This window comes from Takifugu rubripes, chromosome 17 (genome assembly GCF_901000725.2).
Source record: "Takifugu rubripes chromosome 17, fTakRub1.2, whole genome shotgun sequence".
NCBI classification, from domain to species: domain Eukaryota; kingdom Metazoa; phylum Chordata; class Actinopteri; order Tetraodontiformes; family Tetraodontidae; genus Takifugu; species Takifugu rubripes.
Window position 1 is genome coordinate 14605637 of NC_042301.1, and position 19938 is coordinate 14625574.

The window sequence follows — 19938 nt, forward strand, 5'->3', positions numbered from 1 at the left end:
ATTCAATTTCCCTACGGGGATGAATAAAGTACATCTTAAATCTTTAGATCCTTCATCCTTGGTTTTGTGCTTTTATTTTGCTAAAACTGCTGTGTTGGTGATGGAGCTTTCGCTATCAGTTCATTTTTTTTTTTTCTGAAGTCTTCAAGGTCCTGACGCATTCCAAATAAAAGGAAGCTCCTGTGAATCATTGGACTCCTCATCCGTGCGAAATGGTCCCATCACACGCTCCTTTCCTTTCTAAACACAGACGGGGTCAGTGCTGCTCTGTGGCTGCTAGTGGGAGGGAACGGCGTCAGGAAGGGAGCGACTGTAAAAAGTTAATAATGATTCAGTTTCAACGAGAAATTCTGCTGCCATGGTCACCAAACACGGGTCACCGCTCTTATATTTCTGCAGCTCTTGACCTTTATGACCATTACATGGTGGTAATTTATTGTGTGATGTCAAAGTGTTGAAGGTTAAAAAAGAGTGAAGAAGAACAGAAGAACTGTGTTCAGTATAACTGGAAAATATAGCTCCTAGTAATTTCTAGGGAACAAAGTGTTCCGTGGGGGTGGGGGGGGGGGGTCATTCCACGTGCACAAACACGTTGCCTCACTCTTGTTTATTGAAAGAGACGACAGAACTTGCACGATTTGTAGAGCGCTCACGCCAGGAAGATGTTGCGACTGTTACTGCACAATATTTTAGCAAAACGAACCAAAAAATCCCCACATCCTTCTGTTTGATGATGATAAACCTTTTATTATGATAAAACTTTCAGGATTTGAGTACTTCTGTTAATCTCAAAACAATATAATGTAACATCGAAGGCACTTACAAACAACGGTTACAATTGAGATGATTTTTTTCTTTTAATTAAAAACAGGTTATAAACATGAATCACTGAGTAGATAGACAACATGACATAAATGACAGCACCATTGGCATCTTCAGAACTGTGCATATGAAATAAAAATTGATTGGACGCTACAGTACGATAGAAATAATACCCATTTGTAATAATGCCCGAGCTCTAACATAATCACCGAGACAGAAAACAAAAAAACCTGACAGTTTGGTAGTAATTTCTCTCATCTATAAGATTTTATTTCATGTTAGGCTTTGTGGTTTCGGCTCTGTGTAAGTCCTGGTACGTCTCTATGAGGCGAGTTGCCTCCCTCTGTCCGGAGAGCAAAGCACCATGGGAAGTGGAATAGTATTTTCTGTGAGTGGCCTCCCCAGCGAACAGGACCTGTAAAGGCTGTGGGGGATGATGGAGATAAAGAGAAGGGGGGGGGGGGGGGGGATGAAGAAAAAGGCATTGAGGTAATCTTTCCAGAAGGTTTTGGATTATAGCCTGAGGTGGGGTGGGAAGGTCATGTTGAAAGTGTCAAACAAAACTAGGCACCAGCATTTTAAAAGCTCCACCCTTCTAAATCTAAAGCTGAAGAGTCAATACAAGCTGTAACCACACATAGGATACAGTTCCAAAACTGTTTGCCAGGAAGTTCGCAGATCTAGACGTTAACTCTCACATGGCCGGAGCCGTTACTAAAGAAATGATGCTAATTAAGAAACCTCTTTGCCCTCTTTTTTCTTACCCGGCTCTTGGTGACGTTGGCATAAGGCAGAGGGGTGGCCAGATTCTCAAAGTCCCCGCCGCTGGATCCCACCCTGGTGAAGGAGTAGGAACCTCGGATGAAGCGGTTACTGCCCCACGAGGAGCGCAGGATGCGGCATGGCTTTGGAATGTTGGGATTCCCTGTGGGCAAAGAGAAAGGTGGGAGATTAGGACATGACGGGGCAGGGGAGCACTCGGCCGATCGGTTAAAACTAATCAACTCGGCAGGCAGCCAACAGACAGTCTATATATAATTGTCAGTTTGTCAGGATTAATCCACCCTGAGTGGAACGTGTCACTGTGTCCTATAGATACGACTATAAGATCTCTATTGACCTCATTATGGCTGGTTTGGCTCTCACACGGTGACCCATATATGAGACAATCACTTTTCCCTGTAATAATCTGACTCACGGTTAGTTTCTCTTCTTTAATCTGCTGTCAAAGGAAAAACGGCATCGCCGCAGTCGTGTCACAGGGGCCTTTATTCCCAGGGAGAGAATCGCTACTTCCGAAGATGAGGGGGTATTTATTAGCGGTGACAAGAGGGGATGAACTGTCCTACTTTGTCCTGTCCTCGTGTGTTTTCGCCGTAGAAGGGGGCCATTGTGAGTGAGGACGGTGTCGGCAGAGCGTTCCGATGGCAATATACCTCCAAGCATATTACAATCAGACCGAGGTTACGCGCTAAGTGAGGTTAGATTAGCTTTTCTAGTAGTCTCAGATCAAGCTCGTCCTCTCCGGGGCTCCTCGAGTCCAAAACCCTGCACATTAGGTCGACTGGAGACTGCGAGTGCATGAGTGGAACGTGTACGTCCTGTACTGTACTGGTATTCCTGCCTCTCGCCCAGTGACTGCTGGCATAGACCCTAATGCTCCCCTCTACCTCCGATGAGGAATAATTGCCATATAACAGGAGCAACGGCGCAAGTAAGAGTGGGCATTTTTGTTCAGAAAAGGTTGTTTTTTCCAGAAACGGCTGCATCGCTCCCAGTTCCTCGCATTACGTGTCATTTTTGTGCTTTTGTAGCTCTATGAAAGCAGTTGTCTGCTCCACGAATGGCCTCGAATCGTGCACCTGAGTCACTCGCCTGAGTTATCCGCGCAGGAACGGCGACTTACATCAGAGCAGAACCAGTGACCCAAGCCAAACGTTGGGCTGTGTGATTCACTGAGCTGCGTCAATGCAACTGCGTCAGCGTGTGAGCTGGAATACACTTTGAAGTTAAATAAGAGATCTTTGCTTAGATCATGTGGATAACGCACACATACACACCCGTGAAGCGCCTCAGGAGCTCAGTGCAGGTCTCCACCACAGTTTCTTCATCACAGCGCTCCATGTACAGCGCCTCCTGCCCACAGACCCAGCCGCTTAGCGTGTAGCCGTAGCGCTCGGGTGGAAAGAGGACGTCAAAGCTGCAGATCTTCTTGTACCACAGCTCCTCGGGGTAGGACAGCTGCCCCAGCTGATCTTCGTCCTCCCACACAAACTGGATGCTGTTGCAGTCGGGGCTCCAGAAGGGCTCCTCAAACTCTAAGAAAATCTTATCTGTGGTGCTGATGCCCAACTTTTCGATGGCCAGTACTTTGTCCTCGGGCAGAGATGGCGAGAACATGGTCTCGTGGTTCTGCTTCAGAACGCCCAGCGATACCGTTACGATCACGTGGTCAGCGGCGATCCACTCCTCATCCTCGCACTCTATGTAAACGGGGTGACCCAGGATCAGCGCGTCATCGTGAGGTTGGCAACTGTGGTTGTTTTTGTTGTGGTTGTTTTCCAGGTCGGTGTTGCCACTCTTGGCAACCGCCTCCTGATGCTGCGCCGAGTAGTTCCAGTGGATGCAGCGGACTGGTTTGCTAAGGCAGATGGTTCGGGAGGGGATGTCCTGGGCCAGGAGCTTCACGATCTTGGTAAACCCCTCAGGAATGATAAAATGTGCACCGGGGATCTCTGTCCATTCACCGAACTCACTCAAAGAGACTTCATCCATGCTGGCAGCGCTGCTTTCACAGCTCTCCACCTGAAACCAAAGAATTGCCGACAAAGTGTTTAGTGTGAGCTCAAATTCAGTTGATTTTCTTACTTATAGCAACGACAAATAAACGTTTCTTCGGTGCTACATGTCTGATTTATGTTAGGAGATTAATTGCAGCTAATAACTAGAGTTTGGTTCATCTTCAGATTTATTACCTTCCTGATAGTCATCTTGTGGTAGCAACTCATTTCCAATCTTTGTGTCTAGCTGAGCTTATGTGGTCTATACAGTTGTTTCACAGTAAACAAAAATGTAATTATCCACCTAAATAAGAATAAGGGTCAAACTAGTACTTTGAGTTTTTAATCAGCAAAAGCAAACATACCATTTAATGTTGAGGGAATTAGCATAAATACAGCTTACAATAAACATTCGTACACACACACACACCTTGAGGTACTGTTGTAGCATGCACAGTTTGAGCTTCTTGGTGCTCTCAGAATCATCAGGGTCCATCACAATCTTCTTGTGCACCAGGTCACGCGTGAAGACGCCGACGCTGTTCTGGCTCTCGGCGCAGACCGGCTTCCCATTCTGGAAGAACTCCTGAGTCAGCTCGTACACCTACAGCAGGACGGAGAGTCAGAGAAAAAGGGTTATTCAGCAGGAAGTGGAATGAGGAATAATGTAACTAAAGCCGGGTGGTTTCTGAGGCAGCGCGATTGGGAAATATCACAACTATAAAAAATTACTAAAACTTGACTATAGGTTAGCTGGCGACAGACTGTCTGAAAGTATATCGAAAGGGATGGTGTGTGTTTTGTATCAACAGAAGAGAAGAAGCCAAAATCTTTAAATGAAGTGCTTGAGTGACACCTTAAGTGGACTCTTGTTTAAGGTAAAGCCCTGTTCAATGTGTTTATTTTCTTTCCAAGTGACATTTTGAGATCAACAACTGCAGAACTGAAGACACTGAGGAGCCAAAGCCTACATGACACAAAGCAGGAAGCTCAGCAGAAGGAGAATAAAAGGGAAATAACAATGACATTTGTCCCTTTTGTTAAAAATAAGCTTGTAGAACTCAACTTCTATATGTGGCTTCAATAATAAGCCTCCAGCATTCTTCTTTAGGACTCACAATATATATAATTAAAGTCAGAGGAAGCTTTTAAAAGGATGAGGGAGACGTTTTCAAGCGCTGCCACGTGTCGTGGCTGAGACAGCTCCAGTTCTTTTTGTACAAGGATGACTTTGGTGCACAGTCACCAGAATACACACACCATTCAAAAAGAGAAAAGGGGGGCCGCTTCTCACTGTAACTGATTTTCCATACGTGACCTACTTAGTGCGTTTCTGTGATCGGGCTCTGGCTGGAGCCACTTCAGAACAGAAAAGCAGACTCGTAATAATAGGCTGGTGAATTCAGCCTATTCAGGGCGACCCACCTGCAGGCTGGTCCAATAATGGTTTAGTCTTCAGCTGTCTTATATTTGTTAGCTTTCCTCTTCTGGCCCGATTAAGATTTACAAGTTTGTCTTAGCTTTCACTGTTTCTTCTATCCAGCAAAACAGAATTATTATCTATGCCTCTTATTTATTCTTAAACTCCTCTGCACGTGCTCCAGCGATGTCATACCTGTGTGAATCGCGTCTCCTCACCTCATTGTATAAGTCCCGGAACTCCTCCACCACATCTTTGGGGATCCTCCTCCCGAGGTCGGTCTGGTAATGAGACACGCCCTTCTTGGTGAACAGGCTGATGCGGGTCACGCTCCTCTCCTCGTCCGTGGTGTGCTCCAGCAGCCCGTTCTCCTGCGCCAGGTGGTACACCGGGTTCCCGATGGCGCCATGGATCCAAGTGGCTCCGAGCTCAAAAACGGATTTTCCTACAAATTGGAGAAGGAGCATGGATGAGCGGGACCTTTTGAACTCAATGCGGCTCTGTTAAACTGTTTGTGAGTCTGTTTTATGAAGGCACAATCGTGCAGTGTTGGCCATGACCAGCTTCCAGAAGGAGTTCACTTCCATTAACACAGTGCGACGGCAGGAGTCTAACACACGGCACTTTATTTATATATTTCTTCATTTAATATTTTAACAGCGATTTATCTCGCACACTCAACATAGACACATTTTCAGTGTCACGTTTTGGAAATAAAGGCTGCTTTCAACAAGCCTGACTGGCCTACTCTCAAACGTGTAACTCTCCAATGTCAAACTCCTACTTGTATCAGGGGATTCTTTGTTATATTTCGTTCAAATGGTGCTTTATGCGGCGTTCAGTGCAGCGTTCTTGTACCAATTCAAGTGCCTACAAACAAAAAAGAGGCTCTCTGGTCAAGTCTTGAAATTACAGATCTGTATAATGTTTACGACTGAAAGCTAAAAACAACATTATTGTCACTAAATGATGGTGTACACGATGTGTTCCAGCAGGAACGTGAGGGCGTCTTCTCACCGTGCTGAACGCTGAGGACTCTACCGCCGATGCAGTCTGACGCCTCTAGAACTGTGACATCGGTGAAGCCATTCTCTAGTAAGGTCTTAGCTGCAGCAAGGCCAGCCAAGCCGGCACCGATTACTACTATTCGAGGACGCCGAGGGCCACTACTGAGAGGATCATCAGTGCCGTCTGAGGAAATTTCACAACTTTGCATGCCGTCCAAGGTCCTCTTGGATTCTGAAAAGGTGGGCCGAGATAAAAATTAAAATAAAAGACTTGTCATCAGAGGGAATAAGATAGAAAAAAACAGACTTGTGAACTTAATATGCACTGAAGACACTGGAGGATTTTATTTAAACACTGTTTTTGAAACACAGCATTTGAGGCCTTTAATTACAGGGCGTTTGCTGGAATGTAAAGCTCGTCATGAACATTAAGACTTGGAACTTGCTGCTGTTTGCAACATGAGTGCACACGTCACACACAACCTGCACACACTCACACACCTTCCTAATGGTGCTGTTGTAACTCTAATACTTTTCCATTCATTTCATTCATTCATTTGAGATTCTGACGCAAAAGCTTTAAATTTATTGCATTAGTATGATTAGAGGTTGCAAAATTCACAGCCGACTTCTGTGGTTCAAAGAATTGAATTTTCAGTTTCTCGTAAGCATGAGTCAGATGTAAAGATCTTCAAACTGCTTAATGTTTAATGTCTGAGTTAGAGGAACTGTACAGTGAGTCAGGGTGAAATCATTCAGGTGGAATTTGAGGTCAGAAAGGTCCCACTTTGTAGCACAATGGCGCAATACTGAAGGACACAGAGCAAGCATGGAACATTTCTGACACACTCCCCCGTTGCCTTCTGGGAAATGTATTCACCTGCTTTGTTTTCCCTCCCTAGATGACTGATATGTTCTTTTTAGCAGACCATTCACAGTTAAGAGGTAATGTCTTGTTTGTCCCCCCCCCCCCCCCCCCCCCCCCCACACACACACACACACACGCACGCACACACACAGCTGAGTCAACCCTTTATCTGATGTGACAAAATAGATGCTGCGAAAAAAAAAAAAGCAAGTCAGCAAGAAGTTCCGCGTCGAATCCCTCACTCTACTTCTACTCTACTGTGATGTCTGCAGGTTTGTGTAGAATCCCCGTGTTTTAACACACATGAATGTCGGGTTAGTTTCCCAGATGTTGCCCTTGACCACGACACTGACACATCTGGATCAGCCTCTGAAAATGACAGGGTCAAGTTTCCCTCTGCAGGTCAGCACTCTCTTTTTTTTTTACCCATTTCTATACGTTATGCTGGTAAATCACCGTTAGTTACAAGATTCATGCCAACAATGAATCCATGAAAGCCAGAATACAACTTTAAAAAGATCTACGAAAAAGCCATAACGCAAATTGAGTCGTATTTATGGCCAATTAACTGACCGAACGGAAAACTAACAACTAAAGGCATCGACAACAACTTGACTGTCTTCCTCGGCTCGGAAAGAGTCATCATAGGTACAAATCGTGTCAAAACAATCAAAGAAACTGCAAAGAATCAGCCTCAGTCGCGATGAAGCCGCACGTCCCACTAAACGGGAGCGATGAACGCACAAACGCGCACCGCTTTTTAAAAATCTGTATTCTGGTATCTGCGCTCCGTTGGTCGTGCAAGACTGAAGGGAAACAGCCTGCAATCACTTGGTGTCACGGCGCCAGCAGCAAACCAGCTGTTGTCAGAGAATCCCCAGTTAGGTGTCCTCATTCAAGCTGAAAACCTTTCAGGATCACGTCTCTCGCCGCCGCCGCTCCATTCTTTCGGGAAACGGAGCAACGGTCCCGTTAAATGTAACTCGTTTCTTTCTTCTTTTTATTTCATTTTATTTTACCTGACTCTCTTGGTGGTCGGCTTTTAAATCTGGCTTCCCTTTGTGCTGCTTGTTTTCCTCCCTCTCACCGGCTCCGCTTTGTATTTATGCTTGGAAACCAGAAGCAGCCAGTTTCGCTGGCCGCAGCCTCCTGATTAATAAAACATGAACCGACGATGACGACGGCGGCAAAGTCCGGCCCTCCACCTCCACACGCGTGCACGCGCGCGCGAGCACGCGGGCCTGACGGCTCGGCCGCTTTTCTTTTCCCTCCTGCTGAATGCGTCGCGCAAACACGATAATAATAAACATGATAATTATCAAGTATAAATAATTTATGCAGCAACTGCGGGGAATTGTGTGATTGTGCACAACTGCAAATGATGATGATGATGATGATGATGATGATGATCTTAATAATAATTGCTATGTGGAGTTTACATCTTCTCACTGTGCTCATGTGGATTTTTTCCAGGAGTGTAGATGGATGGATGGATGGATGGATGGATGGATGGAGGAATGGATGGATGGAGGGATGGACAACAAGTGTGACTCTGTATCCCATGTGCACAAGACATTGCCCACAATAATAAGGCATCGCTGTCAGCTGTAGTTAGACACCCGTGTGCCCTGTGGCGGACAGGTGACCCACCTCCCCGGATGCATTCCTGACCCTGCTAGAACAAGCTGCACTACCAGCCCCACCCCCCCAACCCACCCCTTTAGGAGTAAACAGCACAGAACAGAAGATGAATGCTGGAAAGGAGAACAATAATTTGAAATGCAGCCCGGAGCCCTTTACAGGAATTATAATGATCAAACACACTCTCCTCATCAACAACAACATTGTTGTCGGTCGGGTTCAGTTGAAAAATAACTTTGAATGACTCAGCGCTGCGAACGAGCTGAACGTTGAGTGCGTTGGGTTTGTTTCATCTTGACGAGCAGGAAGCTCTTTAGGAAGCACGCACTGTTTGTTTTGGTGCCTCGGCCCTTTGACTCGTCTGAAAAGACCACCCCCAGCTGTTTTGTTTGCAGGTTCCAGCCCATAAATCAATAGGAAGTCGTCTGGATGAGCATGCCACTGGAGTGTCATCCACAATTCCCAGTTTTCAATGTGTGGAATGCCTTCCGTCCCCTTTATGCACCTTGCTGAAAGAGGGGTCTTTATCAGAATAGTGATGAACATTCCCCATAAAATGAAGCGATTGGCGACGCAGGGCTTGACAGTTTCCTTCAGATTGATTATTGTTTATTATTACGTGTGTAAATCGTAGATAAACGTAACATTAATGTAGCACTTGTCCCTTAACTCTTTTTTTTCACGAGTCAGCCTGATCTCCCGATGTATCTGCAGGACAATCTGGTCGATCTGGTCCCTTTGTCCCTTTGTTTAGTCTTGTGAAACTGCGCCAGCCCCGACTTTTGAATGTTTCTGACTCATCTGAGGCCTTGATTACGTGTGTTGAGCTGTAACTTTAATGGAATAAGAGCTCAAACTCCAGAAGCTGTTTAAACAGATTTCCCAGCTGTGTCTTTTACAGCACCTGAACTCAGGCGATCCGCTCTGTGGCTGTTCAGCTGGGTCCAAAGTCCTTGGATGTTCAGACACACACACATTTATAGTCATTGTTGCCCCGAATTTTATCATCATCTTTAAAAATATCTGAAATTGATTTTTTTTTTTGTCATCCAATGGGAACACCGGTGGCAGGAAATTTGCGGAATCCCTAGTTGGATTCATCAAATTGAACAGTCGCCTTGTGTCTTTTATTGCCAGAATTACGTAATAACAGAATTACGGAAAACAGTGTCCTTGTTACGCACTGGCCCACATGTTCCTGTCCCATCTTGATCACCTTGCATGGCGTTCTGGCTGACGTGACGCGATTGGCACGTGAATACACATGTGCCTGCTGAGTAATTAAACTGCAGGAGGAATGCTGCTGTGGGCCTGGAGAAAGGCCTCTGTGTGTTGGTCCAGGAGGGGCCACAGAGACCTCACATTGTAAGTCCGGCCAGCGTCGGGCCTGCGCGTATTGTCAGGGGCTCCTCTGCATGGTAACGGACCGGAGCGGGCGAGGAGAGTGGCTTTCATTGACGGAACATGCACAGGAGGTTGGCAAAGGGGAGAGTGTCTCAGCAGGATCCCACTGGCTTTAATGGTGTCGGGCCAATGCGAAGAGCAGCCTGCGTGAATCCTGCAGAGATCTATTTCTAATTTCCTGCACCAGCGTGGAGAAATAAATGACAGCAGGTTTATTGTTGTGATGTAACTAGGTCAGACTTCAAGGTCCCTTTTAGGGGAGGTTAGATGAGCAGGAGGTTAAACACTGATTCATGTTACCGGTATTAAATCCAAAGATACGGTGTACAGATGCAGTTATCACTGTGGATTTAAACCAAAAAATGGTTCCACTTGGTGTAAATATGGTGTTTTAATGCATGGACGTGTAAATGGAGTGTAAAATTTGATTTCCATTGCACATGTAATATTGAGACAGCACTGAAGTCCGTATCATGAATCAACCTTTAAACGTCTGTGTGAGGTCATGTTTAAAAATGTTTTATTTTATTTAAACAAATCACAACACCGAGACGGAATTGTGTTGCAACTTTCAAGCATGAGGAGGATTTTAATAGATTTCCCAGATTTTTTTCCTGTCCCTCTTCCTCTCTGTTGCCCCTTCCTCTATTTCTCTCCCTTTTGTGTGTACTATCACACCACTGGTTGCGCAACAGGTCTTGGCAAGAGGTCTGAGTTTGTGTTGTTGTAGTGTAACAAGGAGCTCTGTCACAAAATGTTTCAGCTGAATTTCGCTCCTCTCAATGACCCCCCTCCCAGTTCTTTAACTGGCTTCCTCAGCCACAACATGAAATTAGGGGGGTGCTGCGCATAAAAAGGCCGCCCAACAAAGGGGCCCCGTCTCTGGGAGTGCATTCAACAACAAAAAGGGCAAAACTGTCTTGTTTCTATGCTGAGTTGGTAAAAATCGGGAAAACCGTTGAGGAACTAGTGCAGGAACCATCATCCTTTCCGGCAAATTAAATCAAGAATCAATTTGAATGTGACGGCCTTGTTGATGATGCGGCTCGATCTAAATAATAAGTCATGAAAATTGTGCGATGTGGTGCCATTGTGGCATCGACTGTAATGTAACATATAGCCATAAACGGCAGCTCAGGAGGTCGCAAACTTTGTCGTTTTTCAGGAAAGAAGGTGCAGCACTTCCTTCCTCTGTGGAGCATTAAAGGGAACCTGAAGGCATGCTGTAAACATGACCCACTTTGTAAACCCTCATTATGTAAGCATTATAATCAGCACAAGTGTATTTTAAATTAAACAAAAAAGGAACAAATACAGCTGAACAGACATTACGGATCAAAGGCCTCAGCTTTTCCTGATACTCCCACCAGCTGTTCTGTGATCAGTGCAGCGCTCAAGCTGTTCACATTCATGCCGCAGATATTGGTGAGAAACTGAACCAGCCTGTTTATGCTGAGCAGTTTGACTTAAACAAAGAGCAAATATGCTTAAAGACTGGCTGGTAACTTGGTCATTGCTGCCGCAAATACAGGGAATAAAGTGATTTTTGAGTAGAGCAAGTTATGGAAACAATAACAGTCTTCTGCAGTCAATGATAATGAAGCAAATAATACAAATTATCAAGGATGAAATGGACAGTTCAGCAAATTCCGTAGAGTCCTGGTAATCACGGTAACAGAGCGATACCGATCCTGCATGTCAAGATGAAACATCTTTTCTGGAGCCACACAATAGAAAAATAAACATGCATGCAAGTCGGACCGCAGCTGAAGACCTCAGCACAGATGTCACATCGGTCAGATAAAGTGGACAAAAATAGACCCCGCACGGGCGGAGGAGGACGATAAAGAATATAAGCTTCCTGCTTTATCTTTGGCTCAAAGACTCAAAAAGATGTCTAATGATTAATTGATTGTCTCCTCGGTTTTGTCACATCCGGCGGTCTTACAGTGAAAAGCATCAATGGGGGCGAAAGGTGACGCAACGCGCCCGCTCCACATGTGGAGGTAATTTTAGCAGCACAGGAAAGCAATGAATGACCAACACCCTCGCCCAATTATTTTCACAGGAGGTCAGTAGAGGCAGGATGTTACAGTTCAAAGGGCGTGTGTGTTGCTCTTTTTAACTTGTATTATTTTTGTTTGAGCGTGATTGCTTATAGAAGACGGCCACCATTCTAATATTCAAAATTAAATGCAAAGATGTAAAGATATTGATTTTTTTAATTAATTTTTTTTAAAGGTGGAGCACAGATTCCATTATGGGGAGAAGATTTTTGCAAACTGTGGCTGCACTTGCACTACAGCGACATACTTTGCACGGTGTGAGGTAAGCAAACACTTGTTTCCATCTGGCCTGTATTTGTCACTGGACGTACTGTCTTTTCACAGGAGAGACCCTCTGCTACGCGTCTCGGCGGGGAGCTTAGGGAGTTATGTGACCGCAGACCTCTCCTCTTTCAAAACAGTCACTGCAGCCGCACAACCCTGAGTCGAAATGTCACCCGGACTGCAGGAAATGCTGCCTCACTGACTCAAGAAATCCTGCATTTCTATTAAAAGCGACAATATTTTTGATGTGTATTTCAGGTTTCTTGGTTACTTGAACTATGCACGTGAGGAAAAAAATTATAGTTCAAACATACCCTTGATGCTGCTCAATTGCATACTTTCTTGTCACCTCAGAACTGGAGACACTGGTTTGTGGAAACATTAACGGGGAATTTCACTCTGTAACAACTGGAGGTTTTGGAACTTTTTGTCCTGGTAGCAGAAGGACGTGGACCAAATTCTGAGCTGGGGCCTTTCTGTAACCCACACTGGAAGCATGTGACAGTTAATAAGGATTCCTGTATATGTCGTATTTCTTTCATTGTTTTCTTCATCATCATTGAATGGTCTGAAAAAAATGTGTGTCAGTGTGACGACACTGGGGAACTGCTCCTTTAGCATCTGCTGACATATGTTCTAATGCGCGTTAAAACATGGATTTTATTAAAGCACCTATGTGTGCAAGTACTTCTCTGTTTTGGCAGCAGTGTGAAAATGTGTTGACCGACATTCTAAGAGCGCAGTCACATGTGATCTTTAAAGTTCCGCGTCCCTTCAAGCTTTAACTCTTCTTGGAAAACTTACATTTAATGCTTGTGCAAATTCTCCACCTCAGGCTGTTGCGCTAAGTAATGGATTCCTTTAAGTAATTTGAATTCTCATGTCAAGACATTACTTTCCTATGAACTGTACAAACCTTTCCTGTATCTGCACGATGACCAAATGCACCAGTACAAAGCTTTTCCAAAAGCCTGCGGTTGTCTGTCTGGATCACAATCCGTTTTTAACTTAACGTCCCATTTGCTGTTGTGCTGCTGCTATTTTAATGTTGAATCTTCATCCCTGGTTAATTCAGTTCATGTTGGTCATGGAGCCATTAGGGAGCAGCTGCAGGTCACTGCTGCGATCTGATACCACACAGCGACTCACTGCCAGAGTGACTAGAGACTCATCTAAAGTTTCACCAGGCTCCTGGTCCAGTTGTGTTTCCAAGTTTCCGTGGCAGAAAAGGAGAAAAACTGGAAGAGCCGTGAGAAAACAAAGCAATATCTAGACCAAAGGTCTAAACAAGAGGAAACAGTCATTAACACAATTTACATACATGTGTGCTGAGCACTTTTGTGTTGCAGAAGTTGTGACATACAACAGTGTTTATTCAAGGGCATCAATCCACAGGCAAATGGGCTTGTCTTCTTTTGTCAGAAGATAAACCCAAATCAGCATCTTCGGTTCTGAAAAAAACTGATCTGGGGGTAAAGATTTAAGAACTCCACACCCACATTCGGAGCTCAAACAACTACTCACATAATGGTGGGGTGGGACAACCAATGGGGAGAGGTGACATTGAACCATTGTTATTGAGACCACTCACAGTCAGCGTGGTTCAAAACACCTTTTACTGGAACAATCTGGCCTTAGAATGCTGCACACCTGTGACGCCATCCCAGGTTCACAGAACTGAACACACCTGTCAGGTGACATGTGAAATGTGCTCTGACATGTATGATGGCCCTTAGGGCCCGTTGACATGACAACAAATGGAAAAATACCTCCATGTGAACAGGGGGTGCCGTTTTCATTACTCTTTTGGGTAAAGGTATCACGGCCCTCGGAACAACAACAGCTATTGATGACTACCAACCCACACGGGTGCGGCCACATGTGCGTAACGGTTTGTTATCGCTACTCCAAACACTTTGAACACCTGAGACTCATTTGTTATATTCAGTATCACCACAGATGGTCTGAGTCAGTGGTTAAACAAAGAAGTTTGAAAAGCCTAAACTGTTTCTGTTTCTGGTGACAGCTTGCAAAAGTGGCCTACTGTGCAGCACTTCACTACAACAACCTGACTTAAAAATATTCATCAGTAGATGACATCCAAGTCAACTAATATTGACTGTCAAATAGATTCTGTGCGCAGGTCTTTGGCAAACATTTCCAACTATTATACAGAGCTTTGTTTTAACATATGTAAAAATAGCCGACAGCAAACCCTACGACTCATAGATCAGTTGCTCTAATTGTACTTGTGACAGTTGATTTGACTTGTCTTTCCTTATTAAACCTTCATGGTTCTCCTAAAACATCCCCATAATATTCTGCTCTAAAAACCTGCTGCAATTCTGGTAAAATCAAATGTCACAATGCCAGATTACTATATACTGTAAGATGATGTCAAAATGCCAGACACAGATAGCTGAAAGTCCACATTCGCGTTCAAGGTAAGGCTTGTCAAATTAACAGTTCAAACAATTTCCAAAACAAAAGTGAAGGGAACATTTACATACCAATAGTGTCACAATTTGCAGGCAGCTGGAGTGTTGTATCAAAATGTATATTCTTCTATTCTCTTGATACATTGCATGGAGTTTAGTTTAGTTTAATTTAGTTGTTTTTTTTCGCTCTGTTTTGTTTTCTTCACCCCTGAAAAATCATCTTAAGGTATAATAATTTTTGCCAACAAGGTATAATAATTGACCCTTCACTAGACAATATATAGTAGTAGCAGTATAATCTCTGCTTAATTTCCCACAGTTATCGAAGATAATGTTTGTTATATTTCTGTTCATGTCAGTGTTGGAGAACTTAGTGGAACACAAGCCCAAGTGCCTCCTGATTACTCTCTAAAAGCACAAGTCTGCCCCCTATCGGCCAACTAACTCATCTGTCAGCGCAGGCTGCTCTAAGGAGTTTACCCATAATGCCACCTGTGACCCAACCTTATGACATAGATTATTTGATTAATTTTTAACAGAGCTCTATTATTTAAAACTATGGAAACTGTATCATTATGCAACATAGATATAGACTGTCAGGTACTGAAAGATATAGAACAGAATGGACCGTAAAAAAAGTGGAGGGTTTAGCCGTATAATACAGATAATGACCACTAGAGACCAGTAGAGCAACAGTGTTGAAATAATGTATAGCAATTACGCAAATTAGAAACAGAAACAGCAAAACTGTGCAATAGGACATTGACCAGGGTGATGCTTGAAGGTTGGGTCAGAGCTCCGAGTAAAACCGCAGCTCTTCCAGGTTTACAGATGTCGGTATCTATCTAACGTTCTACACTGCAAAAATGGTTCAAAAATGATCGAGGAGCATAAGTCAGAGGTGTTTACTTGGCCATGAAATTCCATTGATCTCAATTTGGTCAGGCATTTGTGCCGAAACACAAGTTGGACTCATGGAGGCCCCAACTTGCATTTCCTAAAATCTGCTGATAGCATCTTGATGCCACAGCACAGGTGGAGCAGCACAATATTAGGCAGGTCGTCATAATGGTAATGGCTGAATGGTGTGTGACATGCTTCTATTTCCCTCAAAAAAATATAAATATATATATTGAAAAGTGTTGCTAATAAAGAATGACATTTGTAATCTGTAACATTGTTTAATTATTACCATGACTGCATCTTCCCTTTTTTGTTACGGTGCTTTTACACCCGAAAGCAGAACTTTTCATTGCTCAAGATGTAAAATGGGTTTCTAAAACTCCCCTGTGTGTTAAACAAGACTTTCATATTAAATAGTCTCAATGTCTATGAAGGAACAGATTGCTTTACAAGTAGAAAAAAATACCTTTAAAATTCTAATACTCTGAGAAACTTTACAGAGAGCCTTATTCTTACAGCATGTTCATTTCCAGTCAGCTACATTTATGGAAAACCACCAACCCCAGAAATAAAAGGGTTATTATGTGTATTTTATGTGGACTGTGTATCTAGGGAAAGGTACAAAAAGATACAGTGGTACAGTACATTACGTTAACAGAATTAAACACACACCGACAGAACGGAGGAAGGGTAAGATAATGATAATAAAGCTCCTGTCTCCAATTATTCCAAGATAATCCTTCCATTCAGATGGTACCAAGCAGCAGCCTCCTCCTGTCATCCCACTGAAGGGAAGGAGGACCACTGCCAGTCTTGTACCTAGTCTGCAATCCCTCAATGGTTCTTTGTGAGCGCTGCACTTCTTCCCCCCGGACAGCCCCCGGCAGCTCATTCAGGAGGGTCACGTGGCTCTCCCATCTTACAATGGCGTCCTGTCATGTATACCTCATTGACATGCACTCATAGAGATGTGAATTGTGCAATGGTGGTGCCCCTCCACTCACTCAAAAGGAAATGAAATGTCAGGTTGGGTGGCCAAAGTGTGGCTTCCTGTGGATGGTCTTTTTTTTTTTTTAAAGCGGAAGTGTGGGTATTTGTTGGAAGTTTTTCAGCAAGTTCGTCAGGCTAAATGTCCACAGTTATTACTTCCAGTCACTGTGGGAAAGTTTTAAATATACCAGACAACAGCGGATATACAAATTACATGTGCATGCAGTTTGGATTATTTTAATATAATCCTTGGGGATTTTAACTGTGGGTGTTTAAAGGAAAACAACTCTAAAACGACCACCTGGTTGTCCGTCAGTGACAATTTTGCTGAATGTGATCCTGAAAATGATTCTGCATCTATGAGAGAGTTGATGTGGACCGCAAAACTTACATTTTGGACTCGATGGACGTCTCTTATTTGTATGTTGATAAAGATTATGATGGAGAAATGGGGCGATACACTCCAGTCTGCATGAACAGGACCATCATCTATTTATACAGCTTTAGATCATCATTTTATAATCAACATTGAAATATTGTTATTGAGAACTGTGTGGTTGAAATTAATAATATTGGATTAAAATAAGAAAAGCCTTCATATCATGGGGACTGTCTCATCTGGCGTCATTTCTCAGTTTACGCAGGCAACAGCAGGCTTTTATTTCTCATATATACTACTTTCTTTTTGCTTTTTAACAACCGCACGGCCTAAAGAAGACTCTTCTCATGTTAAAGTCTTCATCAGCCTCCTTCATCAGCCTCCACGGCTGCTGTCACAGCCCCCCAGCAGGAACCACAAGAGATCACACCAACTTTCAGCATGACCAGTGCCAGTAAGAGTTAAAATAAAGAAATATTATCTTCTGCCAGCCAAAATGATGTTAAACACAGATAAATATTAGAATCGTGTATTCACTGAGCCAGAACAAACATGATTAACGTAATAGCTGCTAATTTTTTGTACATTGATTAAATTAAATTAATTAATTGCCGTGGCATTTAACTACAACAAATTCATTTATATGTACTCACGTAATTTTATTTAAAAAGCAGTAAGTGCATTAAGAGAGGGAAAAAAAGAAAGAATGGAGCAAACTTGAATATAGCAAAAGAAGGATCTGTGTCGCCCGGACAAACGCAGGAGTATGTTGCGAATGTTCATTCTAGTATTTTGCATCCCATTTTTGGCACGGCAGGCTACAGATCAGGGGGGAAAGCTGTTCCTCAACCTGGTGGTCCGGGTTCTTCAATTTCTGCACCCCCTCCCCGATGGTAGGGGAACAAACAAAGGATGTCTCTGGTGGGTTTGATCTCTGCTGATGGATGTCGCCGTGCTCTGCAGGCGGTCAGCATAAACAGAGTCTTGGAGTCCAACTCCCACAATCCTCTAGGCTGTCCTCACCCCCCAGGTCAGGGCTGTAATGTTTTCTACTGTGCAGCTTGTATACCAGCCCTGACAGAGGACGCTCTCTGTTGTGCTCCTGGAGATGTTTATGGGTAGTTATGAAGGTAGACCAGCCTGTTTTAGTATTCTTAGAAAGTATAGCATCTGCTGGGCCTTCTTGCTCTACTGGGATGGATAATACCCCCCGGCCCCTAACTATTGACTCTTGTTGCGTGACATTGTAGGTCAACGAGCCCAATACTGAAAACTTGAACGAGAGCAAATCACCAGCTATCGTAGCAGAGGCAAGATGATTTCAACAGTCACCGATTACACGGCTGTTCCTGTTTACTGGGAGAAGCGCAACCGTCCCATTACACAGCGTCGTTGAGCCATGCACGTGCATGTCAATGCAACGATTGGCGAAAATCAATTTACAGGCTTCAGCCTCACCCTACATGGAAGGTTTCACCATTATATACACATTATGGACTGTTGTGAACTAATTACAGTGTAAGTTGCACTAATCCTCCATTCACTGTGGATCCCTGTGGAAATAGACCCCAGGGTGCTCTCAGTCGTGCTTCTTAGAAAAGAATTAGTCTCTGACTGCAGCCTGATTTGAACTGATCCTTCAGACGTGGCCCTGTATTGAAGACAATGGCTTCCTATAATCGAGTTTCCACAAACAGCTGTCATAGATTCAACTGAACTAACTGACTCCATGAACTAACTGTGTAAGTGTTGGACCAAATCCTGATTATTCTGATAATCACGGTGCCTCCCACAATGCCCCACTGTCACAAGGTGTCCTCCAGGGGTCAGGGGTCAGAGGTCGGTCCCCTCCTCCCCTTTGGCCAGGTCATCCCTCGACGTGGCCTCCAGTTTTGAATCATGGCTGCAAACACACAATCTTTAACTGCACAGTGACAAATCGGACACGTTGACTCCACATGCCGTACCGGTTTCTGCTTCACCTTCATACCCACAACCTTGGAATGTTCTTTCACAGCCAGCTTTGGCCACCTCATCCACCACATCACCGGAACTGCCTTCATCCCCCAGCTGCCCATCTGCTCACCCACACCCGCTCCCGACACCCCATCACCTCCGACACCTGCTCTGACTCCACGTTATTTATCACCCACATGTCCACAACATTCACCAGCTTATGAGCTTTTAATGTATCATTTTTCCATTTTATATGCCTTTTTATTGTTTTCTCATTTACTCTATTTTTACCTCCATTGTACATTGTACTATTTTTTTTTTAATGTAAAGCATCGTTGAGCATCTGTAATTATTATTATTCTTAAAGGTCCTGCTCCAATCTCAGCTCCTTTTGCATTGAAATATTAATTTTGCAGTGTCACACAAAGGCTTGTGTTGTAAACGTACCATCCTCCGACCGCCTGCAGGCATCAATCTTCCAGTGATGTTTTTAATTTCTTGGTCTGGCAATGTTGTTGATGGAAAGCCTATGACGAATTGCAATATCAAGGATGCACTTTCAGGAAATCCTATTTGTTGCACCAGACACACAGTTACTTTTATACAAACTAGGAGGGGAAGGGGGGGACGTTTAACGTTTTAATTCATTTGAAAAGTTGTAGAGACTTTTGGGACTTTAATTTGAGGGGAGACATGTCTGACGGGTTATTTATTAGTATATATGTAATGTATTAATAGTTTTAAACGTCTCTATGGCATCAGACAACCCAGCAACTGTTGCTAGGGTGCACATTTAAATTGGGCCGACAGATACCCGAAGAGAATCGTGTCTCTGGCCAACAGGGGGTTAGTGTGCCCCCCAGTGGCACCGCAACAGGGACAAGCCCAAATTAATTGTTGCCCCGTCATTGAATCAGTTGGGTAAAGTGGGAAAAAGAGAAAACACGAGGCTACTGAGTTTTATCCTTTTTAGTTGTTTATTTTGCAAATATCACCAGAA

At 43.9% G+C, this 19938-nt stretch overlaps 1 protein-coding gene and 1 long non-coding RNA gene across 2 annotated transcripts; one reads left to right on the top strand and one right to left on the bottom strand.

Moving 5' to 3' along the window:
• Positions 1-726: 726 nt before the first annotated feature.
• smox (spermine oxidase) lies at positions 727-8054 on the bottom strand. Its single transcript, XM_003972427.3, has 7 exons — positions 7917-8054; positions 6040-6261; positions 5241-5467; positions 4033-4206; positions 2883-3627; positions 1587-1747; positions 727-1246 (listed from the first exon to the last, which is right to left on the bottom strand). Exons 2-7 carry the CDS (start codon positions 6236-6238, stop codon positions 1091-1093), a joined length of 1662 nt encoding a protein of 553 aa, XP_003972476.1. The 5' UTR covers positions 6239-6261; positions 7917-8054; the 3' UTR covers positions 727-1090.
• On the top strand, positions 7149-12964 carry LOC115253320 (uncharacterized). Its single transcript, XR_003891635.1, has 3 exons — positions 7149-7299; positions 12184-12270; positions 12333-12964. It is a non-coding gene; the product is annotated as an uncharacterized lncRNA (long non-coding RNA).
• The last annotated feature ends 6974 nt before the right edge of the window (positions 12965-19938 follow it).